This window comes from Chlorocebus sabaeus, chromosome 9 (assembly GCF_047675955.1).
Source record: "Chlorocebus sabaeus isolate Y175 chromosome 9, mChlSab1.0.hap1, whole genome shotgun sequence".
Lineage (NCBI taxonomy): Eukaryota > Metazoa > Chordata > Mammalia > Primates > Cercopithecidae > Chlorocebus > Chlorocebus sabaeus.
The window spans coordinates 44,427,856-44,455,339 of record NC_132912.1 but is presented as its reverse complement, the minus strand read 5'-3'; the positions used below and the strand labels follow the sequence as shown (position 1 = coordinate 44,455,339).

At 41.0% G+C, this 27,484-nt stretch overlaps 1 protein-coding gene and 1 long non-coding RNA gene across 3 annotated transcripts in view; one reads left to right on the top strand and one right to left on the bottom strand.

Moving 5' to 3' along the window:
* The window catches only part of ANKRD30BL (ankyrin repeat domain 30B like), a 47,467-nt gene extending 31,370 nt beyond the window's left edge, over positions 1 to 16,097 (bottom strand). The window contains exons 1-2 of the mRNA XM_073018905.1: positions 15,492 to 16,097; positions 10,792 to 10,891 (exon numbers count right to left, since the gene is read on the bottom strand). Coding sequence (XP_072875006.1) covers positions 10,792 to 10,891; positions 15,492 to 15,501 — 110 coding nt within the window. The 5' untranslated portion in view covers positions 15,502 to 16,097. The remainder of the gene's footprint in view (positions 1 to 10,791; positions 10,892 to 15,491) is intronic.
* LOC103215729 (uncharacterized) overlaps positions 1 to 27,276 on the top strand; it is a 197,651-nt gene extending 170,375 nt beyond the window's left edge. For both annotated transcript variants that reach the window (XR_012093912.1, XR_012093913.1), the window contains one exon: positions 23,027 to 27,276. This is a non-coding gene — a long non-coding RNA (uncharacterized lncRNA). The remainder of the gene's footprint in view (positions 1 to 23,026) is intronic.
* The last annotated feature ends 208 nt before the right edge of the window (positions 27,277 to 27,484 follow it).

Sequence of the window (27,484 nt, the reverse complement as noted above, 5' to 3'; positions counted from 1 at the left end):
ACCACATATTGGTCCTGTAGGATTGTAATGGAGCTGAGAAATTCCTGTTTCCTAGTGATGTCATTGTCAGTGTAACATCATGGCACAATGCATTACTCACATGTCTGTGCTGATGCTGGTGTAAACAGACCTATTGTGCTGCCAGGCCTCTAGCACATACAATTACTTACAGAACATAATACCTGATAAAGATAGTAAGTGACAATGTTACTGGTTTATACATTTACTACTCTATTCTTTTTATCTTTTTTGGGGGGGGGGGGGGGATGGAGTCTCGCTCTGTTGCCCAGGCTGGAGTTGCAATGGTGCAATTTCAGCTTACTGAAACCTCCACCTCCCAGTTTCAAGCGATTCTGCTGCCTCAGCCTCCCAAGTAGCTGGGACTACAGGTGCCCACCACCTCACCTGCCTAATTTTTGTATTTTTAGTAGAAACAGGGTTTCGCCACGTTGGCCAGGCTGCTCTCGAACTCCTGCCCTCAAGTGATCCTCCCACCTCGGCCTCCCAAAGTGCTGGGATTATAGGCATGAGTTGCCATGCCTGGCCCTTTTTATCACGTTTTGAGAACGTACTATTTATTTAAAAAGAAAAAGAAAACTGAACAGTAGAGCAACTTCAGGCAGGTCCTTCAGTAGGTATCCAGAAGGAGAGATTGTTATCATAGGAGATGGCAGCTTCATCCATGTTATTGCCCCAAAGAACTTCCATTGAGACAGGATATGAAGGTGGGAGACAATGATGTTGATAATCCTGACCCTGTATAGGCCTAAACTAATGTGTGTGTTTGTGTTTGTTTTTATAAAAGAGTTAAAAAGTAACACAAAAATAAAAAATAGAAAAAAGCTTATAGACTGGGATATAAAGAAAATAATATTTTTAGAGCTGTACAATATGTTTATCTTTTAAGTTAAGAGTTGTGACAAAAGAGCCAAAAAGGTTTAAAAAAAGTATATAAAATAAAAAAATTACAGTAAGCTAAAGCTAATTTATTATTGATAGAAGAAAACAATTTAAAAAACAAATTTGGCATAGCCTAAGTGTACATTCAGTATTGCTAAAGTCTACAATAGTGCCCATAATGTCGTAGGCCTTCATATTCACTTACCATTCACTCACTTACCCAGAGCAACTTCCAGTTGTGCAAGCTCCATTCATGGTAAGTGCCCTCTACAAGTGTACCTTTTTTTTTTTTTTATTGCACATTTTCTATGATTAGATGCAAAAATACCTACCACTGTGTTACAATTGCCTGCAGTACTTAGTACAGTAACAGGCTGTACTGATTTGTAACCTAGGAGCGACAAGCCATACCATATGCTCTAGGAGTGTAGTAGGCTATCCCATCTATGTTTGTGTAAGTACACTCTAAGATACTTGCACAATGACAAAACTGTCTAATGACACATTTCTCCAAATTTATTCCATCATCAAGTGATGCATGCCTATATGCACACATATGCAGGGGCATGCAGAGAGGGCAATTACTATGTCCCACGCACTGCTTTATGCTTGATAAACCTGTTATGCACCCTCAGTACAATCTTACCCAGAGACAGGCACCATTATTTTCCCCATTTCACAAATAAATAAACTGAACACAGGTACTAAGATCACATAACTAGGAAAGAGAGAAAAGAAATTTAAGCTGATTATAGAGCTCTTTCTATTAATGATTATGATATACTTTGTAATGTTCTTTCTAGCTTTGGTCATCATTTTATGAAGAAAAACAAAATAGATTGACAAAATTCAAAAATTTTTAACATAAAATTAAAAAAAAACTTGATTCAAGTTATACAGTGAAGGATAGTCCAGGCATGGTGGCTCATGCCTGTAATCCCAGCACTTTGGGAGGCTGAGGCGAGCGGATCACGAGGTCAGGAGATCGAGACCATCCTGCCTTACATGGTGAAACTCCATCTCTACTAAAAATACAAAAAATTAGCTAGGCGTGGTGGCAGGCGCCTGTAGTCCCAGATACTTGGGAGGTTGAGGCAGGAGAATTGCTTGAACCTGGGAGGCCGAAGTTGCAGCGAGCCAAGATCCTGCCACCGCACTCCAGCCTGGGCGACAGAGCGAGACTCTGTCTCAGAAAAAGAAAAAAAAATAAAATTAAAAAAAAATATTAAAGTGAGGGATAAATGGGGCTGGGCGTGGTGGCTCATGCCTGTAATCTCAGCACTTTGGCAGGCCGAGGTGGGCAGATTGCCTGAGCTCAGGAGTTTGAGACCAGCCTGGGCAACATGGCGAAGCCCCATCTCTATTGAGGATACAAAAAATTAGCTGGGCGTTGTGGTGGGTGCCTGTAATCCCAGCTATTTGGGAGACTGAGGCACGAGAATCACTTGAACCCAGGAGGCAGGAGTTGTAGTGAGATGGGATCATACCACTGCACTGACAAAGGGAGACTCTGTCTCAAAAACAAAAAGAAAGAAAGTGAGGGATAAATGGAGAGAAAGAAACAATCATAGAGATTCACCTTAACTTCTACCACTAAAAGCAGACACACACACACACACACACACACACTCACTATTTAAAACAAGGTCAAAAAGAAAACATCTTTACATATGAAGCCTTCCATTTATGGCTTAACTATCCCTGGAGGCCACATCTAAGAATAACCCTTTTAAAAATCCATGGTGTGTAAATGAATATGTATTTTGTATATATTCAGTATATTCAAGGTAAATAGTTGTTTTTATTAAAATAACAAGAGAAAAATAGCGGACCTTCATCTCTCATGAAGAACATGACAGGATGAATTGTTTAGGTCAAATTTTAGGAAGACCAGGCTGGGGGCGGTGGCTCATGCCTGTAATTCCAGCACTTTAAGAGGCCGAGGCGGGCAGACCACCTGAGGTCAGGAGTTCGAGACCAGCCTGACCAACATGCAGAAACCCCATCTCTACTAAAAATACAAAATTAGCCAGGCATGGTGGTGCATGCCTGTAATCCTAGCTACTCTGGAGGCTAAAGCAGGAGAATGGCTTGAACTCGAGAGGTGGAGGAGGTTGCTGTGAGCTGAGATCGCGACATTGCACTCCAGCCTGGGAGTGCAATGAAGAAAATAAAGTTGTACAAATAGGTACAAAGAAACATAATGTTTAAACAATATCCAGTGTGAGCCCTGTACTCACTGACACAATAGCTTGTTGTGTGCATGACATGAGGGGTGCTGGCAGTCCATGCCCAAATGTGCAGAAATGTGCAGTGCTCTATTTTCATTCCTCCTATGGACTGTCTTTCTTTCTGATCACATGACTTTTGAGGATAACAGATATCAAGCACACAGAATTACTATTTGTGATCTCTGATTACCAAAGCACATACAAACAAACCTCCTACCACCAGATTGTATAGCGAGGATATGGTCAACATCTGGATGTGTGGGTGACCTTCCGCAATTTGAGCCAAACCAGTTACAAAATAAATGTCCTCATTTAGTAAACAAAGGGAACATTGAAGATTTTTTTTTTTAACTGAAAATTTGTAAACATGAATGTGTCTGTTCATCACAATTTTGGAATGCCTTGAAATGCCAGGGTAAATAAGGAATAAAAATGTCTGCTTTCAGTAATTACAGTTCTACAACTCAAGGAGGAAAAGCAATACCAATGTCTTTCATACGTCCTGAATGCATGCAGCACAGATACAGAAATTAAGAATCATAAATTGTGTAGAGTGCAGAAATTGCACTGTGTAGTGAGAAACTGTCTTTACAAAAATTGTGATGATCCAGTTGCACAAGATGGCTCAAAATGGTGGGAAGTTTCTCAAATAACCATTTGAAATCTGGAATGGTGCTGAATCACTATTTCTGTTTCACACACATCCATGTTTAATCTCTTAATTTAGACTACAAGTAGTGCCTCTAAATGATTATCCTTAATACTTAATATACATATTGAACACAATTTCAAAATATGTTCAGATTGTTACATTCTAGAGTTTCAAAAAGTAAAACAAAATGTCTTCATTTGAATTGAGATTGATATAATCTAAACTGTATCCCTTTATTTTCCTCTTAATTGAAAATAAGAATACTTTGAAAATCAACTTCCTGGAAGAATGTCTGAAGAACACTAGGCTTTTAAAATATTTATGAACCTGAATAGAAATATAGTTTTATTAATTTTGAAATAGTGTTCTTCATATTACTTTTCTCCTCTTTTCAATTTTTATTTTCTACCTAAATTTACACGTTGTTTCCTTTTATTTACATAGATTACCTTTCAGTTAACAGACCCTTAATAGGTGATCAAACAAAATGTTATTTTTTGGAAAGTTTAAGGAAGATAAAACAGAACAAAACCTCTATTCTAGAGCATATCATATATTGAGAAAAACAGACAATTCTTGGACAAATTCTAAAATAAAAAATGAGATACAATTTCTAAGTCTTTATTCTTATAAACAACTGAAATAATGCTTTTAAAAAAACAGAAAATGTGCAGAGGTAAGCAATATGGAAAATTGCTTTCATCTCTTCTAACCACATTTTCACTTACACTCACACACATGCGCAAACACACACACACAAAACCTGAAGACTATAATTTTGTAAAAGCACTGCAAAAGAAAAGTAATGTAGATGGAAAATGGAAATGAGACCCTGGCAAGTAATTGCATTTCTGTTTTATCAGTGATAAAAGGTAAGGTCTTTCCAATAGTCTTTCAGATGTTTCTCTTGTGAGCATTTGAATATAACTCCAATGTGTGGAACAAAACATCCGCCTACTTGGATTAAAGTTCATCCTGTAGAAAGAGCTAAGGTCACAACTGCAGATGTGCCTTTGCAGCATACACACTTCAGAGGTCTTAGTGTCATAGAAGCTAGAAGTCAGTCAAAAGAGTTGTTTTTGACATCACAATTCTCAACCAAAATAAAATTCCATAAAGAGACTGGAAAATATTCTACCAGTAATTTAAATATAAGCTGTCTGTGTTTTCATTCTACACCCAATCACTTCACAACAAAAAGACATTCTTTATTGCACAGACAGAAATAATACATCTTGAAAGCTAAAATCCTGATATCAGTTTAAGGTTTATAAGATACATTTATAAGATATTGCTTGGGTATGACAAAATTTTACTTACATATGCCTATCTTTAAATCTTTTCTCATAATAACTGAATCTTGTCTATATCAACATCCATTCTTTCCCATTCTAAAGTTAGCAAAAGTCTATCTTTGCTCTAAAATATACATTTCAAATTTAATTTCATATTTTCTAATTCTCATTTTTTCCTAGCAAGCAAGTATCCCAACCTCATAATTTTTTGCCAAGCCTTGGTCAAGAAATGTTATATTTAAAAAGCAAACAATGTTTGCGCCTGCAACTCCAGGAAAGCCTTTATTGAAAACCAATGAACTTTTGGGGGCTGTTGAAAAATGACCAGAGAGGCCAATTAGCTGTTGCACAATTGGTATCTTCATGATGCTTTGTCAATAATTTATAAAATGGAGAGGGCAGAAGGGGTCACTGTCACTAAAGGGAAATTAAAACTAAAATGTACTTCTTACATATTGTGCTCCAGAAAGCAAGAGGATAATTTTTTCTCCAGAAGAAATTCATTTTGATGTAAAGCAGACAATAAATTGTACTTTATCAAAGGCTAACAATTGTGCAGTAGTTATAATCTGTTTTTATATACTCTCTTTTTTACCTGCCTTGTATTTCAAATTGTTGGTTGATGCAAATACATTGTTTTAATTTTTCCCCTATTGCTATTTCTATCCATTCCTATAATTCTACTTATTCCCATTGCTTCATTTCCTTAAAGAGAAGAATAATTAATCTTTATTTTTTTTCTTTTTTCAATCAGTAAATGAAGAAGCACAGTAGACAAAAATATTTCTCATTTACCTTTTGGTCTTAGGCATCAAGTTTTATATTACTCACAAAGAAATGAATGTGAATTTCTCATTCTATTTCCTTTTTAGCGTACTCTGAAACTAGGAGTCCTATCAAGAGGTGACAATGTGCTAGCAGCCCTCACACTCGGCACCTCCTTGGCCTCCACATCCACTCTGGCGGCGCTTGAGGAGCCCTTCAGCCCGCGACTGCACTGTGGGAGCCCCTCTCTGGGCTGCCCTAGGCAGGAGCCTGCTCCCTCTGCTTGCCAGGAGGTGTGGAGGCAGAGGCGCGCGGGTGGGAACGGGGCTGTGTGTGGTGCTCACAGGCCAGCATGAGTTCTGGCGGGTGCGGGCTTAGCAGGCCCCACACTCGGAATGACTGGCCGAGCTGTGGGCCCAGGCCAGTGAGGAGCTAGGAGCTTAGCACCTGGGCCAGCTGCAGAGTTTACAAAGGGTCCCCCAGCACTGCCAGCCCATGTGCACCACAGCTGGAATTCTCGCTGGGCCTCAGCCACCTCCCCATGGAGCAGGGCTCGGGACCTGCAGCCTGCCATATCTGAGCCTCCCCCCTCCCTGCTTCCTCTCCCCCATCCTCCCTCCCAAAAGGGCTGAGATTACAGGGGTGAGCCACTACTCCCGGACCATAAAATTCTTTAGGTGAAAATAAATTTACTGCATTAGCATCTAGAGAAGTCTTAAAACCTTGTTTTCTTTTAGCTTTTGAACAGAATTAACATGAATGATTTCTTTCCAGCCTCTGTCTTAAGTTTAATTTAAATCATTTCCCTATGCCATGGCATGAAAGATTCTGATGGAGGAAAGGGGAGATAAAAAATAGTAGCTTATATTAAGTAATCAAAATTTATTCAGGGACAATTAAAGGATACAGATCAACATACATAGCCACTCAGAAAAGTAATTTAACCCACAAACTTTACCAAGTAGATTCATCTTAAGTGCCCCTGAACTGTTCCAGAGTCATCTCAGCACCCAATATTCTTGGCACTAAGGCATTTGCTCCTGGGTCTTTTATGTGTTGAGAAAGTAGCCCCTCCATTCAGTCCATGATGCTACCACCTTTCCTTTGAGCATATGTAACCATGGTTCCACCTCCTAACTTTTTTTTGCTTTTGTCTTCTACTTTGGGCAGTCCCATGCAACTTCCTTGCCTTCAATTACAACTTAACATAGAGGACTCCAAAACCTTGATTTGATCTCAATTCAGACCCATCAAGACTGACTCACTTGGTCAACTCTTTCTGTATCAGACTGTGTTTAAGTACATCCTTCTCAGTCATATCCAAATCACTTGGACCTCTGTGAAATACTTCTGTAGATACTGCTTCAGTGATTCCTATATTCCTCCTTGCTCCTTTTTTACCGTCAGCATAGACCTCTCTCATGGTTATCCAATAACTTCTTCCCTGAATGCTCACTTTCAGAGTAGCAAACTCTTTTGCAACATAGAGGACTCTGAAACCTTGATCTGATCTCAATTCAGACCCATCAAGACTGACTCACTTGGTCAACTCTTTCTGTATCAGACTGTGTTTGAGTACATCCTTCTCAGTCATGTCCAAATCACTTGGACCTCTGTGAAATATTTCTGTAGATACTGCTTCAGTGATTCCTATATTCCTCCTTGTTCCTTTTTTACCCTCGGCATAGACCTTTCTCATGGTTATCCACCAACTTCTTCACTGAATGCTCACCTTCAGAGTAACAAACTCTTTTGCAAGTCTACCTGGCCGGGCGCAGTGGCTCATGCCTGTAATCCCAACATTTTTTTTTTTTTTTTTTTAAAACAGAGTCTCGCCCTGGAATGCAGTGGAGTGATCTCAGGTTCAAGCAATCCTCCTGCCTTAGCCTTCCAAGTAGGTGGGATTACAGTCACCTGTCACCATGCCAAGCTATTTTTTTGCATTTTTAGTAGAATATATACACTACTATATTTTGTATTTAGTACATATATGTACATATATATACACACACACATACCTATATACATATATATATAGATCATCAGAGGTCTGATATATATATGTGTGTATATATGTATAAAATCCATACCTATACATATATATATATCTCATCAGGGGTCTGATATATATATAATATATATATGTATAAAATCAGACTATTTTACATAGGAACACTTTACGTAGGAACATATATTTTTATATATATATAAAATCAAGCTCCAGGTTACATAGGAACACAATCTTGTTCTTTTTAAACAGAAATCATTTCTGTTTATCTTCTATTACAATTATTCAGAAAGTTCTCCACTATATATTTTTATAAGATCCTTTAATACTTATATTTTATTCCACTTGAGAATAAAACAATATATCTTATTGTTCTGAAAGAAAGCTTTTTTAAAAAAGAGAATTCATACATATGCAAATTCAGATCATTCAAAAGTTGAAAATAACTAGAAATTAATAAGACAAAAATGTGTTAAAATATTGGAAGCTCAAAGCAAATATAAATTTTAGTTTTTCTTTTAGGTGGATCTGAACTGGTCTTGTAAAAACATTCTAAGTTTGGAGAAATACTTTAAAAAAATTAAGAAAGAAGTAATGCAAATAAAAATATCAGTTAAAGCAAATTTCAAAGAAAAGCAGGGAAAAGATTTCAAGAGCATGAAGTATTTGGAAAGAATCCAAAGTTCTTATATAAATACAGAAACAGTATGTGAATGTGCTAACATATTGTGAAGAGAAGTTCTCTAAAGAGGAATTTGGAGGAAAGAGATTTTATTCCAGTGAACAGTTTGCAAACTGAGGAGACATAGCCTTCTGTGTTCCAGAGAACAAACGAGGAGTCTAGCTTTTATAGGGAATGTTCTTGCCCAGGTTCCCAGTCAGGTCCTCCTATGTAAATAAAGGATTCACATTTGCTTAGTTCTGATAGATGGATGCAAGCCACAGCCTTTTGGTTAGTTTAGATGTTATGAACATGTACAGTCAGCTATGAAATTCTTGAAGTTAAGCAGATATGTGTATTTTCCAGAAACTCAGAGGAAGATGTGACCTCTAATCAGCAAATGGTCATTTTGGCTCCTTTTTACATTTAAACCCAGTTAGCCACTTGAACTTTATCTTGAGAGACTGGCTCTTTCAGGTTCATAACATTCAGGGACTCTCCATGCCTTCAACATGATTTTCTTTTCTTTGTTTCTTCTATTCTCAGAAACCTTCCATTGATGGCAATGCTTCATCCCTTAGGAAGAATGCCACATCACCATGCACAGAAATCGCAGACAGGAAGTAATCTGAGACTTTAAGCCATCAACAAGATGACTCACACAACAGGAGAATGAAATAATTAAGAGTCTAGCACTACAGGGGCTTCTGTTTTTACAATTGATAAAAATGGTCACACCTTTCTATTACTTTTTTTTCTTTTTCCTTATTTTTTATTATTTTATTTATTTATTTATTTATTTATTTGAGACAGAGTCTTGCTCTTTTGCCAGGCTGGAGTGCAGGGGCACGATCTCCGCTCACTGCAAACTCCATCTCCCAGGTTCAAGCGATTCTCCTGCCTCAGCCACCTGAGTAGCTGGGACTACAGGCGTGTGCCACCATGCCCAGCTAATTTTTGTATTTTTAGTAGAGACAGGATTTCACCATGTTAGCCAGGATGGTCTCGATCTCTTGACCTCGTGATCTGCCCACCTCAGCTTCCCAAAGTGTTGGGATTACAGGTGTGAGCCACTGCACCTGGCCTGCACCTCTCTATTTCTTATTTTGACCTAGAAGTGCTAAAAGAAACTAAAGAAAAACTACTTTGCTTATGAAGTTAATCTAACTGAAAGTAATACATCTCTTTTATGGATTCTTAAAAATTTTTCTTTCTAGATGATATAATTTTATGCTGGATAAATAAAACACACCCAATGTCATACACAACACACAAGTGGCTTGTACTGATCTGGGGCAGAGACCCACTACTGCACTTGGCTGGTTTTAAAACAATACTTAAAGAAGATATCTTGCATTTAATATGAAGAAGGAGAGAACACCATCAAATTCTTTGAATTGATCAAGAACCATAAGAAATAAAACACATACATATGACATCTTAGAATATCTGAAAAACCAAGCATCTCTTTTCCTACATAATTACATTACTATTACCCAGGTATAGCATAGTATATTAAAATATATTAGGTCATAAATTTACGTTAGTGCATAAATACTCCATAGAACATTATCAAAGAGTAGATTAGTGACCAAAGCCTAAATATCCCTGGTTGACTTCATCCAGTGAATTAAAAAATTGCAAAAGATAAATTTTCTGTTTCAAGACAACCGTAGTACTACAAAGGATGAGATATGGAAAACACAAGGCAAGATAATACTGAGATTTCAGTCAAATAAATAAAATAGAGAAACTCAAATTAACTTGTTAACAACTCCCTTCCTGACTTAGGTATTACACCCCCAATGTATTTGCACGCAAACACAAACACACACACACACACACACACACCAGACACAGTGAAGATCACTGATGAGATGGGCAAGGGGCATGACTTGGGGAAGAACTAGGGTGATTAGATTAGTTATCCAAGAAATCATTGTAGTGCCAAGGAAGTAGTGAGTAGATTTTCATTTCCCCTTTCTAATGGAGTTACATTGGGTGTGTTAGAGGTTGTTAATTAGTCTTTTAGATGTAAGTTGCTAGACCATGAGAAACCACATCCAGACCTGTCTCAAAAGACTCAAAAGATGCTTATTACCCAGTACGTTGGCTTGGAAAAAATGCGAGATAGAGATTTGTTTGGGGTTATATTCCTTTGGCGAGAGAAAGATTGCATTTCTTATTGTACATAGAATAATTTCTGGTATTAGGTAGGAATACTTCTGGAAAAGTATATATAGAGAAATAATAATGCAGCCAGGCAGAGTGGCATATACCTGTAATTCCAGCTACTTGAGAAGCTGAGACAGGAAGATGGCTTGAGCCCATGTGTTCCAGGTTGCCGTGAGCTATGGGCAACAGAGCAAGACCTTGTCTCTAAAACAAAACAAAATAAAATGCAAAGTAAAAGAAGGAGAAACAGTTGAAAAAAAAAAAAAAAAGAAGAAATTACAGTGCACACCAAAGTATCTTTCTTGAAAAGAAAGACCTACCATTACCTTTCCAAAAATCCTTAGTGGCCATAGGGCCAGATACATAATCTATGCTGGATCATTCAGAGAATCTTGTTATTCTATCAACAATTGGTTCAAAAAAGATTCCGTAATATAAGTACATATAAACTGATATTTTTTCTGGAACTCTATACTAGGATCAAGAGGAAGAAAAAGAGATTGGGAAGACAAAGTTAGAGTGAGAGAAACAAAGAGATACAGAACGAGAGAAAGAGATCTCACATCTATGTGTCAAACTTTGTAACTAGAAGTATGTCAGTCAGAGGCTGCCAAAAGCTATATATATGCATATAAAAATAAGCCCTAGACAATCAGGCAAGAGAAAGAAATAAAGGGTATTCAGTTAGAGAAAGAAGTCAAATTGTCCGTGTTTGCAGATGATCCAACTCTATGTTCCTTCTACCATTATTCCACACCCTTAATATGCATTCCCATGCTTGTTCTTTAGATTTCTGTTTATATAAATTAGAAATCAAAACCATTTTTTTCTTTTAAAAAGCCACGTAATGAAACCCCAACAATGTACTTCACATCGAAGTGGGAAAATATCCAAAAGGAACAGCTTCGACTTCCATGAGGTGAAAGGGCACCATGAAGATTGTTCACCCTTGCTGCATTTGGGAGTTACATGGTTATTTAGTAACATTGTTTAAGAACTACTGGATTTAATGCAATCCTGCATAAAAACATAATTTATTCTATGTGAAAAAATAAGACAGGGCTTATTACTAGAACCACCAAGATCAAACATCATGAACTTTTTTTTTCTTTTTTCTTTTTTTTGGAGACAGAGTCTCGCTCTGTAATCCAGGCTGGAGTGCAGTGGCACAATCTCGGCTCACTGCAACTTCCACCTCCTGGGTTCGAGCAATTCTTCTACCTCAGCCTCTCAAGCAGCTGTGAATACAGGCGTGTGCCACCACATGAGCCACCGTGCCCAGCCAAACATTTTTAGGATTGTGTTTAATTTTTTTTTAAAATTAGGTGTTTAACTATTTTTTAAAATAAAACACAGTCTTAAAATGTTTGGCTGGGCTCAGTGGCTTGCGCCTGTAATCCCAGCACTTTGGGAGGCCGAGGCGCGCAGATCACAAAGTCAGGAGATCAAGACCATCCTGGCTAACACAGTGAAACCCTCTCTCTACTAAAACTACAAAAAAATTAGCCGGGCATGATGGCGGGTGCCTGTAGTCCCAGCTACTCAGGAGGCTGAGGCGGGAGAATGGCGTGACCCTGGGAGGCCAAGCTTGCAGTGAGTTGAGATCGCCCCACTGCACTCCAGCCTGGGTGACAGAGTGAGATTCCATCTCAAAAAAGAATAATAAAATAAAATAAAGTGTGCAGCTATTTTCTTATGTTGAAAAGACTGAAAGTCTAAAGCAACAGAAATCAGTATTAAAATTTTTTTGTTCACACTGAAAAAATAAAAATATAAATTTATATATAAGCATTTTAATATATAATACAAAAAATTAATAAGATTTTATTAAATAAATACATTCCATCAAAAAGTACCATACATGTAAGCACCTATTTATAGAATCATAGTGTTTTTCACTGCAACCCAAGGATGGTGCTTAGTTTGAAGATATAATATTTATATGTATTGATGTGAGATACCATACAAAGATTCACATTTAAAGAATGCATTTGAAAATAAGCTGTAACTAAGTAAGTGCTTGCTTATGCAGCCATGTTTATTTTGTATTGTTTCATCTGTTCATTTTACTGAGGAGGTGAAATCAAATTTTATGGAGAAGGTTTAATCAAATTGGCCATTCAGTCACCCAGACTTTTCGCTTAGGCAAAAAATAACCAAGATGACTTTTCAAATATTCAACAATATTTAGTATCCACAGCATGAATTTCAACATCCTTTATATTTTGTTTCTCAGAAAATATAGTCTTTATTTTCCCAGAGTTCCTCTTCTTATAAAACATGTAAGCAATATCTTTTTAAAGAATTAGCCATCAATCATATATTATAGAATAAAAATAAGAAATTAACCTTTCCTGAACAAAAATAAAATTGATTATAAAACATAGAAAGATGATGATACTGAATTCATTTATTTGTCATATGGGTGGATATGTATATATTTTGTTATATCTGTAAATATCTTATTAAAGATCCTATTTTTTGTTTCTACATTCAAGCCTTCCTTCTTGTTTTTAATAGAGCATTAGCTCCTCTGAACTTCAGTAAAACACATGACAAGGTTAGAACCTGCAGAGAAATATGACACATGTATGAAGAAAATTCCTTTGTATTAATTCATGAATTAATATGAGTCTCTGATGTTGCGCACCTCTAGATTTTTTCCCTCTTATTTCTTTTGATTGGTACCATTTGACATTACTGTACTTCAGTATGTTAGTCCTTTATGTGACATCGGAATTTATCATAGCTTTGGACATGTTGGATATTGATACTTTCTTCTTTTATGGAAATAGATGATCAAACACAGAATTCTTATAAATTATTTCTAAAAGCAGAAAGGAATAGTAAAATAAATATTGAAGGACAAGTGGATTCAAAGATTGAATTCATTTGTTATTTCTAAAAACAAAGCATTAAATATTCATGTTGCATTTGTTCATGACAGTTCAAGTTCTTGAGTGGAATGCAGAGATCATTTATTTCAGTGCTGACTTAATGCAGGATTAGTTTATTTTAGTAATATGCTATTGTTAGAATTAAACCCAGGAGTCAGGCTTTCCAAGTTTGATTTGACCTTTTACTTTTCATTTCTATGTGTGGCCCTTTGGTCTCAGGCCTTGGTAGATTAAAGTTGACCACAGATTCTTTCCCATCACCGTTCCCATCAAGAGGCAGGGGCTATTTCTGATGTTCGCCTGTTACAGCTTTGACCAATTGTGTGTGGAAGAAGTGCCACCATGACAGTTCCAGGTCTGAGTTTCAGGGCTCTGAGAATCTTGTAAATGTTGGCCCCTTTTGTCCCCCTTGCAAGGCCCTGGGACTACCTAAAGGGACTCAGCAAAATCCAGGCTTCCAGATGCCTCTGTTAAGGCATCAGCATGCACCTGAAACTCTCATTACCCCTCCACACCAGTCCAGCTACTAGCTGACTACCACTTAGTGAACTGAGGTGATACCACTCAGAATGGAAGAATCACCCAGGGGAGATCTGCCTGAATTCCTGACACACATTGAGATGAAATGAAATGGTGGTCATTTGTAACCTCTTGTTTTGAGGTAGTTAGGCGGAACAAAATGGCCAAGGGAATAGTTAGTGTCACCAAGGTGGCCAACAATATTAACGGTATTAATTAGCTTTTGAACAACAATAAAGCTAAAATTTAAATTCTGAGTTTCTAGTTCTATATACAGTTGGTCCTCTGTATCTGCAGGTTGTACCTCTGTGGATTCAACCAACTGTAGATCAAAAATATTTTTTAAAATTGTGTCTGACAGATTTTTTTCTTGTCATTATTTTCTAAACAATACAGTGGAACAACTGTGCATTTACATGGCATTAACATTGCATTAGGCATTATAAGTAACCTAGAAGTGATTTAAAGTAACAGGAGAATGTGCATAGGTTATATGTAAATACAATGCTATTTGATATCAGGGACTTGAGCATTTGAAAATGTTGGTATCTTAGGAGGGTCCTGGAACCAGTCCCTCATGGATACCAACGGACAACTGTATATACCTTCAAAATGTTCTAATGACCCTGAAACCAACCCAATGAAAATTTAAACACATTGATTAAAAACATAACTTATTCTAAATCAGTGACTTCTGTACTAACTATTTATGTTATTGGCTTAATTTTCAACCTTCACCCGTAATGTAGGTCAGAGCAATGTATAGTTAATAACCTGTGCACTTATGAACTAAGGTATTTTAAACAGCATTTTGAGTAAAGGAACCTAAATTAAGAAGATAATATGTTACTTTTGAATGTGGTGGTTCACATCATCAGACAAGATGTAGTGGCAGCAGGTGAAGAGTGTGTTTCATAGCCCTGGCCTCCTAGGTCACTCAGTTGCCTTTTATTACTTCATTTTTTTTTTTTTTTTTTTTTTTTTTTTTTTTTTTTTTGAGACGGAGTCTTGCTCTGTCGCCCAGTCTAGAGTGCCTTGGCGCTTTCTCAGCTCACTGCAAGCTCCATCTCCCGGGTTCATGCCATTCTCCCACCTCAGGCTCCTGAGTAACCGGGACTACAGGTGCCCGCCACCACACTCGGCTAATTTTGTTTTTGTATTTTTAGTAAAGATGAGGTTTCACTATGTTAGCCAGGATGGTCTCAATCTCCTGACTTCGTGATCTGCCCGCCTCGGCCTCCCAAAGTGCTGGGATTACAGGCATGAGCCACTGTGCCCGGCCTACTTCCTCATCTCTTTATTGTCTTGGAGCCTTCTGCCTGGACCCTCATTCTTCTCCGTGGCAAACCCTTCTCATGCACCTTTATGACTTGCTTAAGGTTACTCACTCAGTGTCATTTCCCTCTTGACCGTTCAACAACAAGATGCTTAATTACTTCCTTCTTTATAACTCCACAGACCCGGGGCGAGGAAAATGAATCTCTGGATGTGCATCTTCATGTAGAGTCAGCCCACTGTAGGCCTGGTGATGAGTGACTGTGCTTCATGCAGTTCAATGCAGAGGTTGCAGAGGTGCAGCCTTCTTCAAAATCTTGTGGTTTTATTGTCACAACACAGGACCTTTTAGGGGGCAGGGAAAGAGGTTTCTCACTGACTCAGCCTATGTGTCAGGGGGCAGGAAGGGCTGGTTCCTATGTGTGCAGGAGGGAAAGGGTAACCAGGCATAAGGAGGCAATGGCCCAAACACCATTCTTAACCTGTAAGTCATAAGACAAAGGCAAGAAGCAGAGAACAAGTGAGCAATTCAGTTTCTTTATAGACACTACTCCTCTATTCATCTGTACAAAGCATTATTATCTGAGATAAAGCTATTTTGATAGATAAAATCATGTTCACAATGCAGAAAGCAGTGAGCATCTGAGACTCATAGAACTCTAGACACTGAGAAATTGTATTATTCAAACTCTTAATATGGTGTACCTGAGGCAGTACAGACCTGGATAACATCCTCTATGTAACCAAGGACACGTCCAGTGAGTGGAGGAGACAGGAGGACATCTCTTTGTCTAAGCTCTCCTGGCAACGTTCTTTCAACCACATCATAGATGAAAAAGAAACTGTAGAGGGAAGAGAAATTTGAAATTGAAGATATTTTCCCATCTTCCAATGGTTTCTAGTTTCTTCCTACTTTCTTTCTGACCTGAAATTTTTTCATTGAAAAGCACATCACGTTTAGGCCTTTGAATTTGGAAACACACACATATACCCCAAGCACGAACTTTGGATTTACAAATGTTGGGATACATTAACTACGTATTTAAAGGGATTTTGTTGTTGTTGATTTGCTAAGAATAATGTGGGATTTGTTCTGGCTTGCCAAGTATTTCATATAAATAGTTTGCTTAATGAAAAGAGGCCTGAGAAAAGGATATGATTAAAATTCTTCAAATTGTAGCCCAGAGGGAAAAATACTATTATGGACTAGGTGATTTGAAGAAATAATTTGTTTCAAAAATCCACTCTGCTAATTAAGTTTCCAATGCATGCACAAAGACTTGGCTTAATTAATAATTCCATGTACATATATGCAATAGAATGAACAGTTTCCTTAGCACCTGAACTATGAGTCATTTTTGCCCAAAGCAAGTGAGGATGGTGAGCTACTGCACAGGATCATGGAGAGTTGGTTGGGGGTGGGGCGTGAAGAGTCTGGCATTATATTAAAAGGATATTTTATCTACTGAAGTAGCTATCTGTCAGCGAATGCTATTTAAGCACATTCTTTTAAATAGGAAAAAATATTCCTGAGTTTTGTGTTGCTCAATTTATTGAATTAAGATTATTAAAAGTGGATATTAAATATAATCTTTATCACAAAGTCACTCCTGTGTACTATGCCAGATACTTAGGCAGCATTTAAGTTCTTTGAGTCCACTAGAATTACATTTGCCCTCTTATTATTTCAACAAAAGAAGCTATTTTCATTTGTGAATATATGATTTAGTTATAAATATTTAAGGCATATGTTTATCATCTTCCATTTTCTTTTTTTCTTTCTTTCTTACTTTTTTTTTGAGACGGAGTCTCCCTCTGTCGCTCAGGCTGGAGTGCAGTGGCGCGATCTCGACTCACTGCAAGCTCCGCCTCACAGGCTCAGGCCATTCTCCCACCTCAGGCTCCCAGGTAGCTGGGACTACAGACGCCCGCCACCACGCCCGGCTAATTTTTTGTATTTTTAGTAGAGACAGGGTTTCACAGTGTTAGCCAGGATGGTCTCAATCTCCTGACCTAGTGATTCGCCCACCTCAGCCTCCCAAAGTGCTGGGATTACAGGCTTGAGCCACCGCACCTGGCCCCAGTGTGCACTTTCATCTTCTCAAAAGCCATGTGTATAAACAGTGACTTCAACAGTTCCAGGTTGTCCTTCTTCCAAAGACACATTTAAACAACACATTGCTGCTAATTTTAGGATTTTTCAGTGGGCACATAACTATGAACAAGCATGATGTTTTGCAAATCATTAGGTATCAAGGTACAGTGGATTTTGCAGCACAGAGAGAGCTTCAAGTAATAAACTTCACAATCCTAATATTTCCAGAATTTGATGTCATTTACTAAACGAAGCATATAAAAACATTTCTATAAACATAGCAAAATAAAGCCCCAATAGTGAGGGCATAGAGCAGGAAGAGCATGTTGAAATATGACTTTTGCGTTTGTATGTATGACTGAAATAAGAGGTGGCAAGATGCTTATTCTCAACTTTACCAACTACACACATTGTTCTGTGAGGCAGTCTTGCTAGTCAGGATTTCCTTAAGGAATCTGAGGAGATCAACCACAATTTTAATGAAAGAGGGTGCTAAACCAAGCACTGTCAACGTATTATCATTACGAAAGGATCCAATAAGATTGCTGATATTAAAAATTGACTCTCCATATCTTCATATTTTAAATGTGGTGTTAAACTAAATACTAAATAGGATAAAACCAATAGCCAAGGAGATGATGACAAAAGACTTTCTCAATCTACATGAACTGCTCGTTTTGATTACATCTTTTACTCAGTACTATGTTTAAGGAATTTGGCTGTAACAAAATAAGTGTCTGTTTTGAAATCTGATGATGAATTTCTCCCGTAGATGCATTGGTTTGTAGAGGTCAAAACTGAATGATCACACCATGGCAAAGATTTCTCTAACACTCTACTCAATGGTTTACAACAGCAGTCCCCAACCTTTTTGTCATCAGAGACTGATTTTATGGAAGACAATTTCTCCATCCAGGAGTTGGAGGGTGTGATTTCAGGATGATTCAAGAACATTACATTTATTGTTCACTTTATTTCTATTATTATTACATTGTAATAATATATAATTAAATAATTATACAACTCATCGTAATTTAGAATCAGTGGGAGTCCTGAGCTTGTTTTCCAGTAACTAGATGGTCCCATCTGAGGGTGATGGGAGACAGTGACAGATCATCAGGCATTAGATTCTAAGGAGCATGCAACCTAGATCCCAGATCCCTCACACACACAGTTCACAATAAGATTGGTGCTTTTATGATAATTCAACGCCACTGCTGATCTGACAAGAGGTGGAGCTTAGACAATAATATGAGTGATGGGAAGTGGCTGTAAATAACAGATGAAGCGTTTCTCCATGGCCTGCTGCTCACCTCCTGCTGTGCCACCTGGTTCCTAACAAACCACAGACTGGTACCGGTCCCTGGCCTTTACAACAAATAATATTCTTAACAGCAGACATATGGATGTTCACTGTATTCCAGGAACTTTTTATAGTGTTTTACTGAACTCACTTAATTCTCATCACAAGTCCACATAGAAGGCATGATTATTATTCCCATTTTACAGATGAGGGAACTGATGCGCAAAGAGATTAAGGAGGCTGCCCGTGGCCACATAGGCAGAAAGTAGCAGAACAACCATATGTACCAGGTAGCTGGGTCCCAGAGCTCAATATATTCTAGTGTCTCCCTGGAGATCTCTACAAATTAGTCAACCAATAGGTGACAAGTTTCTAATACTGACTGTAATAATCACTTAGCCAAGACATCCAGTTATCATAATTATCTGTCCTCTTATAATATTTCTTTTCCATTTCTCATGCTTCTCTTCTGCCATGCTGAAGACCCCAATCAATTTTTCGTATGGCTGTCTCTGTGCCAAGAACGTCCTTTCTCAATAATCTCCCAGGAAGTTTTCATGGTACATAATTTACTACATAATTAAAAGAAAATGGTGTGCTTTGACACCTACTTGTAAAGTGCCTCAATTTGGAAATGAAAACACAGCTTTTTAGGCTCAAATATAAAGACTTTATTTTCTAAACTGAATAGGTTCACAGTTTATTTTTACATTAAAGAATATTATAGATTATAAAATATAATAAATGTAGCTCTATATTTACATATATTTATATTTTTATTTTCCTATTTTAAAACATTTTCCTTTATTTATATTTAGATATAAAAGCATGATCATGAATTAACTTATTAACACTTCTATTCATATTGTTGCATGTCAATACAGCAACAATTGTTTTTCTGTGTAGCAATGGTGTACATTTGCTGAAACAAAAATTAAGACTCCCATCTTGACTAATGGCAAAAAGAAGAAAGGAAGAAATTCATAAGCTAAAGATGAATTTAACCAGTTTAACTCATTCATCAGTTCTTAGTGTGTTCTATGGTAACACATTTTGAGAAGTGGCATGCTTCTCTCTGAAATCTATATAGTTACATATATGTGTGTGTGTGTGTGTATATATACACACACATATATATATTTATTATTCTCAATGGTAGTGGAGGCTGGGATGTTGTAGTGAATGCAAGCATCAGAAAGTATATTTCATTAAAAATATCTTTCTTGAAAGGCCACTATTTACTGGGATTAACAAACTCTTTTTTGAAGATTGCAGAATCCCATAGGATTAACTCGCCTTTAATCACTGATATGGTCTGGCTCTCATCTTGAATTATAATCTGAATTGTAATCCCCATTAATTGGGGAAATGACCTCATGGGAGGTGATAGGATCATGGGGGCAATTTCCCCATGCTGTTCTTGTGATACAGAGCGAACACTCACAAGATCTGATGGTTTTATAAGAGACTTTCCCCCCTTCACTCTGCACTTCTCTCCCCTGCTGGCTTGTGAAGAAGGACATGTTTGCTTCCCCTTCTACCATGGTTGTAAGTTTCCTGGGGGCTCCCCAGCCCTATGGAACTGTGAGCCAATTAAACCTCTTTTCTTTATAAATTACCCAGTCTCAGGTATGTCTTTATAGCAGTGTGAAAATAAACTAATACAATCACATCTCAGTATTTTATGAGGCTGACAAATTCATTGAATCCAAATTTGGATTCTCTGGGAAAAGTAGAAGAAAGGAGAGGGGGAGGAGAAGGACAAAATGCAAAGACTAGGGGAAAGCACTAACAAAAGCCTGACAGAACCTGATCTCTCCCTTTTAATCTTAGGAATTCTAGAAAAGAATTTTACAATGGACTTAAGTCCATGCTCCTTTCTGATATGCATAACAATCTCAAATACACGGGATTTTGTGAAATTTTCCCCTGCATGCAAAGGGAGGAAAGGGGAGAGAAGGCATACTCCTCTGCAGTTTAATTCTCACTAGCCCTTTAGACTTTGCATAACTTTGCATTTTAGACCCTGTTTTATAAAGATAATAGTTTGAAGAGAATTTATAAATGTGTAAACTTGAGGTGACAGTTTTTCTAATTAAAATAAACTGAAAAAATAGTAAAGAGAAATATAAACTGGCAGGATCAGGTGATGACGACAGACACTGGGAAACATCTGGAAAATGTATGGGGGGTAATCACAGGCCCACTCTTTCTGGGGACTGAGCTTGACTCCTGCTACTGACATTTACAGCCTTGAAGCAATACAAATTCAACATCTGCTTATGCATTCCAAAATGGTGCATGCAGCTAAGAACAGTGCTTATGACATTGATTACTTTAGAAACTGCACGGTACATTCCTGCAAATACTTTTTTTTTTTCTGAGATGGAGTTTCACTCTTGTTGACTAGGCTGGAGTGCAATAGCGTGATCTCAACTCACTGCAGTCTCTGCCTCCTGGGTTCAAGTGATTCTCCTCAGCCTACTGAGTAGCTGGGATTACAGGCATGTGCTACCATGCCCAGTTAATTTGTGTGTATGTCTGTGTTTTTAGTACAGACAGGGTTTCTGCACGTTGGTCAGGCTGGTCTCGAACTCCCAAACTCAAGTGATCTGCCCCCTTGGCCTCCCTAAGTGCTGGGATTACAGGTGTGAGGCACCGTGCCTGGACCATTCCTGCAAATACTTACATATTCTCCATGCCCAAATGGAACTGCTGTTGGAGGAAGTCCTACATGGCAACCTCCAACTCCATTTGAAAATTTCCATTAATTGTTAGGCCCCAAGTGGCAATCTGATTATATGTAGAACCCCATCTACTGAAAGATGAAATAAAACGAATATCACTGTCAAAAACTGTCCTTATCTTAAGCTTAGGACTCCCAAGACACATGCCCCAGAGAGCCCTGTAGAACTGCACCCCCTTTCTAATGCATCTGGGAGTCAAGCAGCAGCATCTCCACTGCGTCGTGTTCATTCACAATGTCATATGTCAGTCCGTATCCAAACGCAAGGGAATTAACCTCTTTCATGGGGGAAGTGTCAGAGGATTTTTGGGCATATTTTACTACCACCACAGTTCTCAATACACACTTGTTGATTGATTTAATGAATAAATGAATAGATGAAGCGCCATCTTTTAAACCATTTCCAATATGAGAGAACGATAATGTGATAGTGGACTGAAATTTTCTTACTATCTTCTTCAACATAACAAATAAATTTGTTTATTTTTTAACATGTTTACAACTCATGAAAAAGTATTAATTTCTTTTGTCCTTCTTATAAAATCACACTATGTTATTGACTGCAATTAATGAGTGTGGACCTCCTTTCTCTAGCTATTAATTTCCTTCTGCTGTTGCCTCAGAAATATCTAACAGTATGAGCTTTGAAGAACCTTTGCTGTTATCTAAAAAAATGTTTTTAAGTGAAATTACTGGGCATCTCCTTTCTGTGTGCTCTGCTCACAGAAACCTACAGGACACTGTCCAAAAGGCGAAGTGAGCAAGGAGGCCGGGTCAGTCCTTCCTGGCCCTATGGAAGTCAGCTCAGCAGGACCCCACATGGATGGGCTCCTGCAACTGTGAGCAAAGGGGGCCCATCAGGCCGTGCCCAGCCCCTAAGACACACACAGGAAGGACACACCCAATACCTGCCGCCGGGTGCCTCTGCACGGCCGTGGTGTGCACCCTGCTGCAGGGAGCAGGCACCCTCATCCCTGTGGCCCGTCTCCCGCTTCTTGTCCTCACTCTGAGGCTGTAGAAAATTGGCCTGCAACATCCTCACCCTCAACCTTGCCCTGCTGGGAAAACTTAGACCCTCAACTAAGGCTCCCAGACGCATTTGCTTGGCCGCAGTTCTCAATCTTCCCTCTGCCTGGAAGGCCCTGTCCGGTATTTCACACTTGCTAAGCAGAGTCACCTCTGAACTCAGCACCCCCGGATCCAGCCCAGCCCTCCTGGATCCACTTCCCAGAGCACCCCCTGACCCCGCCAGCCCCTCCCACTGACAACAGTGCAGGTCGGTGAAGGTGACCGTGACAGCTCTGGTAACCCTGGGAGAACCCCTGGGAGTGAGCGCAGCTCTCGGGCTCTGATTACAGCTGTTTACCATAATGGAGAGAATATCTGGATTCTCCCCTAATTTCCTCTCCTCTTAAAATTTTCAATTAAGAGCCTAACCTTGATAGAAAATGACTACTTTCTGGAGTATTCTCCATGGTGCTGATTCTTCATCTGCTTTTTCTAGACAGATACAGGCTCTCAATGATTCCAAATAAAATCAGAGCCAAGGAGCTTACCCCAAGAAGGGAGGAGAGCAGAGCAGCAAAGAGCAACGCTCCGGAGCCTTCCCCACTGCTGGAGACCCCCAGTGGGTGGAGGGTCTCTTGGGCCCTTCCAGCCTGCAGAGCTGCTGAGAGCCAGGCCTGGCCGCCAACAAAGCAGCTGAAGTCTTGAGAAAACTTCCTGATTGCATTAGCGAGGTCGCACCACCAGGACATAATCAAATCTCCCTGGAGGACGTGGCTTCCGGAAGGGCTGCTACGAGCCGGTGGCAGAACCAGGGCAACCAGGGTCAGACACGGCGGAAGGAGGGAAGTCCCAGGGCTGAGCGTGGGTGGGCATCAGAGGGGTGTGGGCTGCACCATCTGGGTGCAGGGGCCAGCGGGCAGTGCGGGTCCACCCAGCCCAGAGCCAGCCTTTCCCAGCGGTCATGTGCAGAAACCTGGCACACGTCATGGGGCAGCGGTCCCCCATCATAGGCCCTCCTGGTGTTAGCAGTCAGGAGGGTGCCTAGAAAAGCCCCATGGTCACAGTGACAGCAGGATCTGAGCCCACCCTCCACACCAGGAACCTGCCCAGCACCGTAGGCAGGGCCCGGGTGCCCTGCTTAGGAACGAGCTCTGGTTCTAGCTTGGCGGTCCTAGTTCCACCCTGTCTGTACCTCAGCCGACCAGGAAGATGGCTGTGAGGACCACAGAAAACTCCGACACAGCTGGCACAAAGGAGCTGTGCCCGTGGGAGCTTCGGAGTCCTCAGGCCAGGCCGGCCCTGGCTCTGCCACCTCCTGGCTGGAAGACCTTCAGGCACCTACTGAGCCTCTCAGGGGCCCAGCATCCTCGTCTGTGGGACAGGGATAATAACAGGGTTGTTTTGAGAGTGAAAGCACAAAACACAGAGCCTGGCTGGAGAAAGCACAGGTAGCTGAGGTCAGCTGAGACTGAGTTAACTGTTCTTAGAAGAGCAGACAGGCCATCCCCCGAAGGCATCAGTGCGGGCAGGAGGGAACCTGCACTTTGCAGTCTCAACACCTGGGGACACAATTCGTGCTAATCTGACCCGCAAAATACCAAAGGATACACCCAAGACCCTGGACCAACATCCCACAACGATGCCTCCTGGTTTCTTCTCTAAGAATACTTCTTTAGAATTTCCCCAGGAAGCTAACTCTATATTCCTAATATACGGACCATGGAAAGAAAACAAGTGTCTCAGTAGGTTTGTTTAACAAATGTGCAAATGCAGGGATGAACGAAGGCGCCCAAAGTCATGGAGCAGCTCAGTCGCCTCCGACATGCTCGGGGGCCACATCCACCTCCAACCTCTGCCCTGTTCACGCTTTCCTCCACCCAGGTTCCCCTGTTGCCCTGGCACTCCAGGAATTATTTGCTGTCCTGGAAGCTTCCTTTCTCTGCTCCACAGACCCTGAGCCTGGAGCCTCCCTGCCTGCGTGTTCATCGCGCCCTCCAAGTTCCAGGAGCAGGCATCTGTCCTGCTCACCCTGACTCGGCAGGGAGGGCTGAGCTCTGGAGCCTGAGTGGACCCAGACCTGCCCCATGGCCTCCTGTGCCTCCGTGTCCTCCTCACCCTCGACTCACCGAGGAGCCCTGAGGACATGAGGACTGGAACATGCCCAAGACCCACGTTGGGGCCTGGCACACACCAAGCGCCCAGTGAATGCTGGATGACTGAGGACAGCATCGCTTCTTCTAAGAGAGAAAACAAAAAGGAAAGTCAACCAGAGACATTTGTAAAAGATGGTTTTGACTGAGGCCTTGAAGGATGGGCAAGGATGGGCAAGGGGAGGGAGGACTCAAAGTGCAGAGATGAGAAGGCTCTAGGTGCATGAGTGCCTGTGCATGTGTGCTTGTGCATGTGAACGTGCATGTGTGTGCCTGTACATGTGTGTGTGCATGCGCCTTGCAGCCTTGCATGTGTGTGTGCATATGCATATGTGTGTTCATATGAGCATGCATGTGTGTGTGCCCTAGTCCAGACAGGGCTCTGAGTGCACTGTAGGGGACTGATGATTTCAGACTCCACCCTGAGTCTGAAATCAGTGGGACAGATGACCTTGAACAAGCCCTTATGGCTCACTGAGTGTGAGCCAGACTCCATAGAAACAGTGACAGCAGGACACATGCATGGGGGTCCACCTTCCCAGAGGTGGAGCCCACATAGCTCCAGGACCTCAAGGGAAGCCCAGAGGCTGAGGGGTCCAAGAGGCCCATCCATCCAATGGACCCAAGGAAACTTCGGGGACTTCTCTGTTAAAATTTGAAAGGGGTGGGGTGCCGTGGCTCATGCCTGTAATCCTAGCATTTTGGGAGGCTGCGGTAGGGAGATCACGAGGTCAGGAGTTCAAGACCAGCCTGGCCAACATAGTGAAACCCCGTGTCTACTAAAAATACAAAATAAATTAGCTGGGCGTGATGGCAGTCGCCTGTAGTCCCAGCTACTTGGGAGGCTGAGGCAGGAGAATTGCTTGAACCGGGGAAGTGGAAGTTGCAGTGAGCTGAGACTGCACCACTGCACTCCAGCCTGGGAGAGAGAGCAAGACTCCATTTCAAAAAAAAAAAAAAAAAAAAGATTTGAAGGGAGCCCAGGGGGCAGGGCTGGGTGGGCACAGGATGGAGATGGCGACACCCTTGGTCTTGGGTAGCCACTGCCAGCACCAGGGTATCCTCAGCAGGTGGGGTGACAATGGCACCTCTACCTCTAGTGCGAGGCCCAAGAGAAATTCACGTGACGCACCTGCCTGGGCTTGGTGAGTGGAAAGCTCCCACTGACGCGAGCACTGGTGGTGAGGATGGAGAGGGAGGAGGAGATGGAGGCGACAGCATGGGCAGATCAAGAGCACGGCCGTGGCAGGGAGGTCCTCCCAGCCAGCCTTTGGGAGGCCCATGGCCGGCCTCGGGGTAGGAGGAAAGAATGTGGACCAAAAGCCAGGGGAGGCCCCAGCAATGGCTGTATCAGGGTTGAGTATGATCACAGGAAAAGCGACCCAAGGATTCAAATCGAATGGAGTCAAGACTACATGGAAGCCTACCTCTCCATGATGGCAACTTTGGAAGAACATGTGAGCTTGCGGAAGTGCACAGAAGGCACTGCTGGCTGGAATGGGTTCTCAGGCCCTGGTCTCGGCCCGGCTTCTCTCCCTTCCCCAGACCTGGCCCAGCTCCATCCCCTCTCTCCTGCATCCTGGGATTGCTCCCAAATAACCACCTGTTCACAAGCCTTTTCTTTATTTTCTTTTTGCCTTTTTTTCTTTACATTTAAAGTGTGAGTCCATCTGGAGCTTATTTTAAAGCATAGTATGAGGACTGACATTGACCTGTTTTTTTAAATGGAATAACTAGTTGTCCCAATCTTGCTTGTTGGATAACGCTGCTCTGTTTCAGGAGCACCCCCACTGGCATGCACCCATGGGTCTGTACCCCTGGGCTCTCCATCTGGGTACTCCCCTGCCTGTGGCACCCCCTTCCCGAGGGCTGGCCTCACCCAGGGCCCAGCTGCCCTCTCCGTGGCCTGTGCCTTCCTTTCCTGATGCCTCAGATTCCCCCCATTCTCCAGCACTCTCTCCATCCTCCTGGCCTTGCTGGGCACCTCCTCTGAGGTGCAGGACTGCCCTGCTCCAGCCCCCAGCTTCCTCACTCCCAAAGCCTTGTGGCCTTGAAGCAGGAGCCCCAGGTTGCATCTGGATGGCAGCTTCTCTCCTGGCCAACAAACGCCTGGTGCTGGCTCCCTTCCCAGCATCTCCCCTCAACTCCTCAGCTCCACCCCAGGGACTTAACATACACATGCACAGCACACACATGTACAAACATATGCACACACAGACATACACAAAAATGCACATACAGACTTACACAGACACATACAGATGTGCACACATATGCATACACAGATGTGTTCATGCAAACTCACACGTGCACACTCATGGGCACGTACACATGTGTGTGTTATGCTAAGAAATCTATTTTGTGTAAAAGACACTCAGGCTCAAATATGTGTCCAAAGTCACACAGCTACAGAGCGGCAGAACTCAGGTCTCCAGTGCACACAACCCCTGACTTACCGCAGTTCCACTTAACAGTTTTCAACTTTACAGTGATGCAAAAGTCATCCACAGTCAGCAGAAACCCTCGTTTAAGTCCCATACGGCCACTCGGTTTTTCGCTTTCAGTACAGTAGTCAATGATTACATGAGGTATCTGACACTTGACTACAAAACAGGCTTGGTATTGATACTTCTCCCCACTGCAGGCTCAGGGTAGTGTTCCCAGCGGGCCAACGTGGGCCTCCATGCTGTGCTATTCGGTAGTCAGGTGGAGTGTCATTTTCCACTCGCAGTGGCCTCATGGGGCCGCAGCCAGCGGTAAGTTGAGCAGCGTCTGTACTTTTAGCTCCACCCTGGATATTTTTA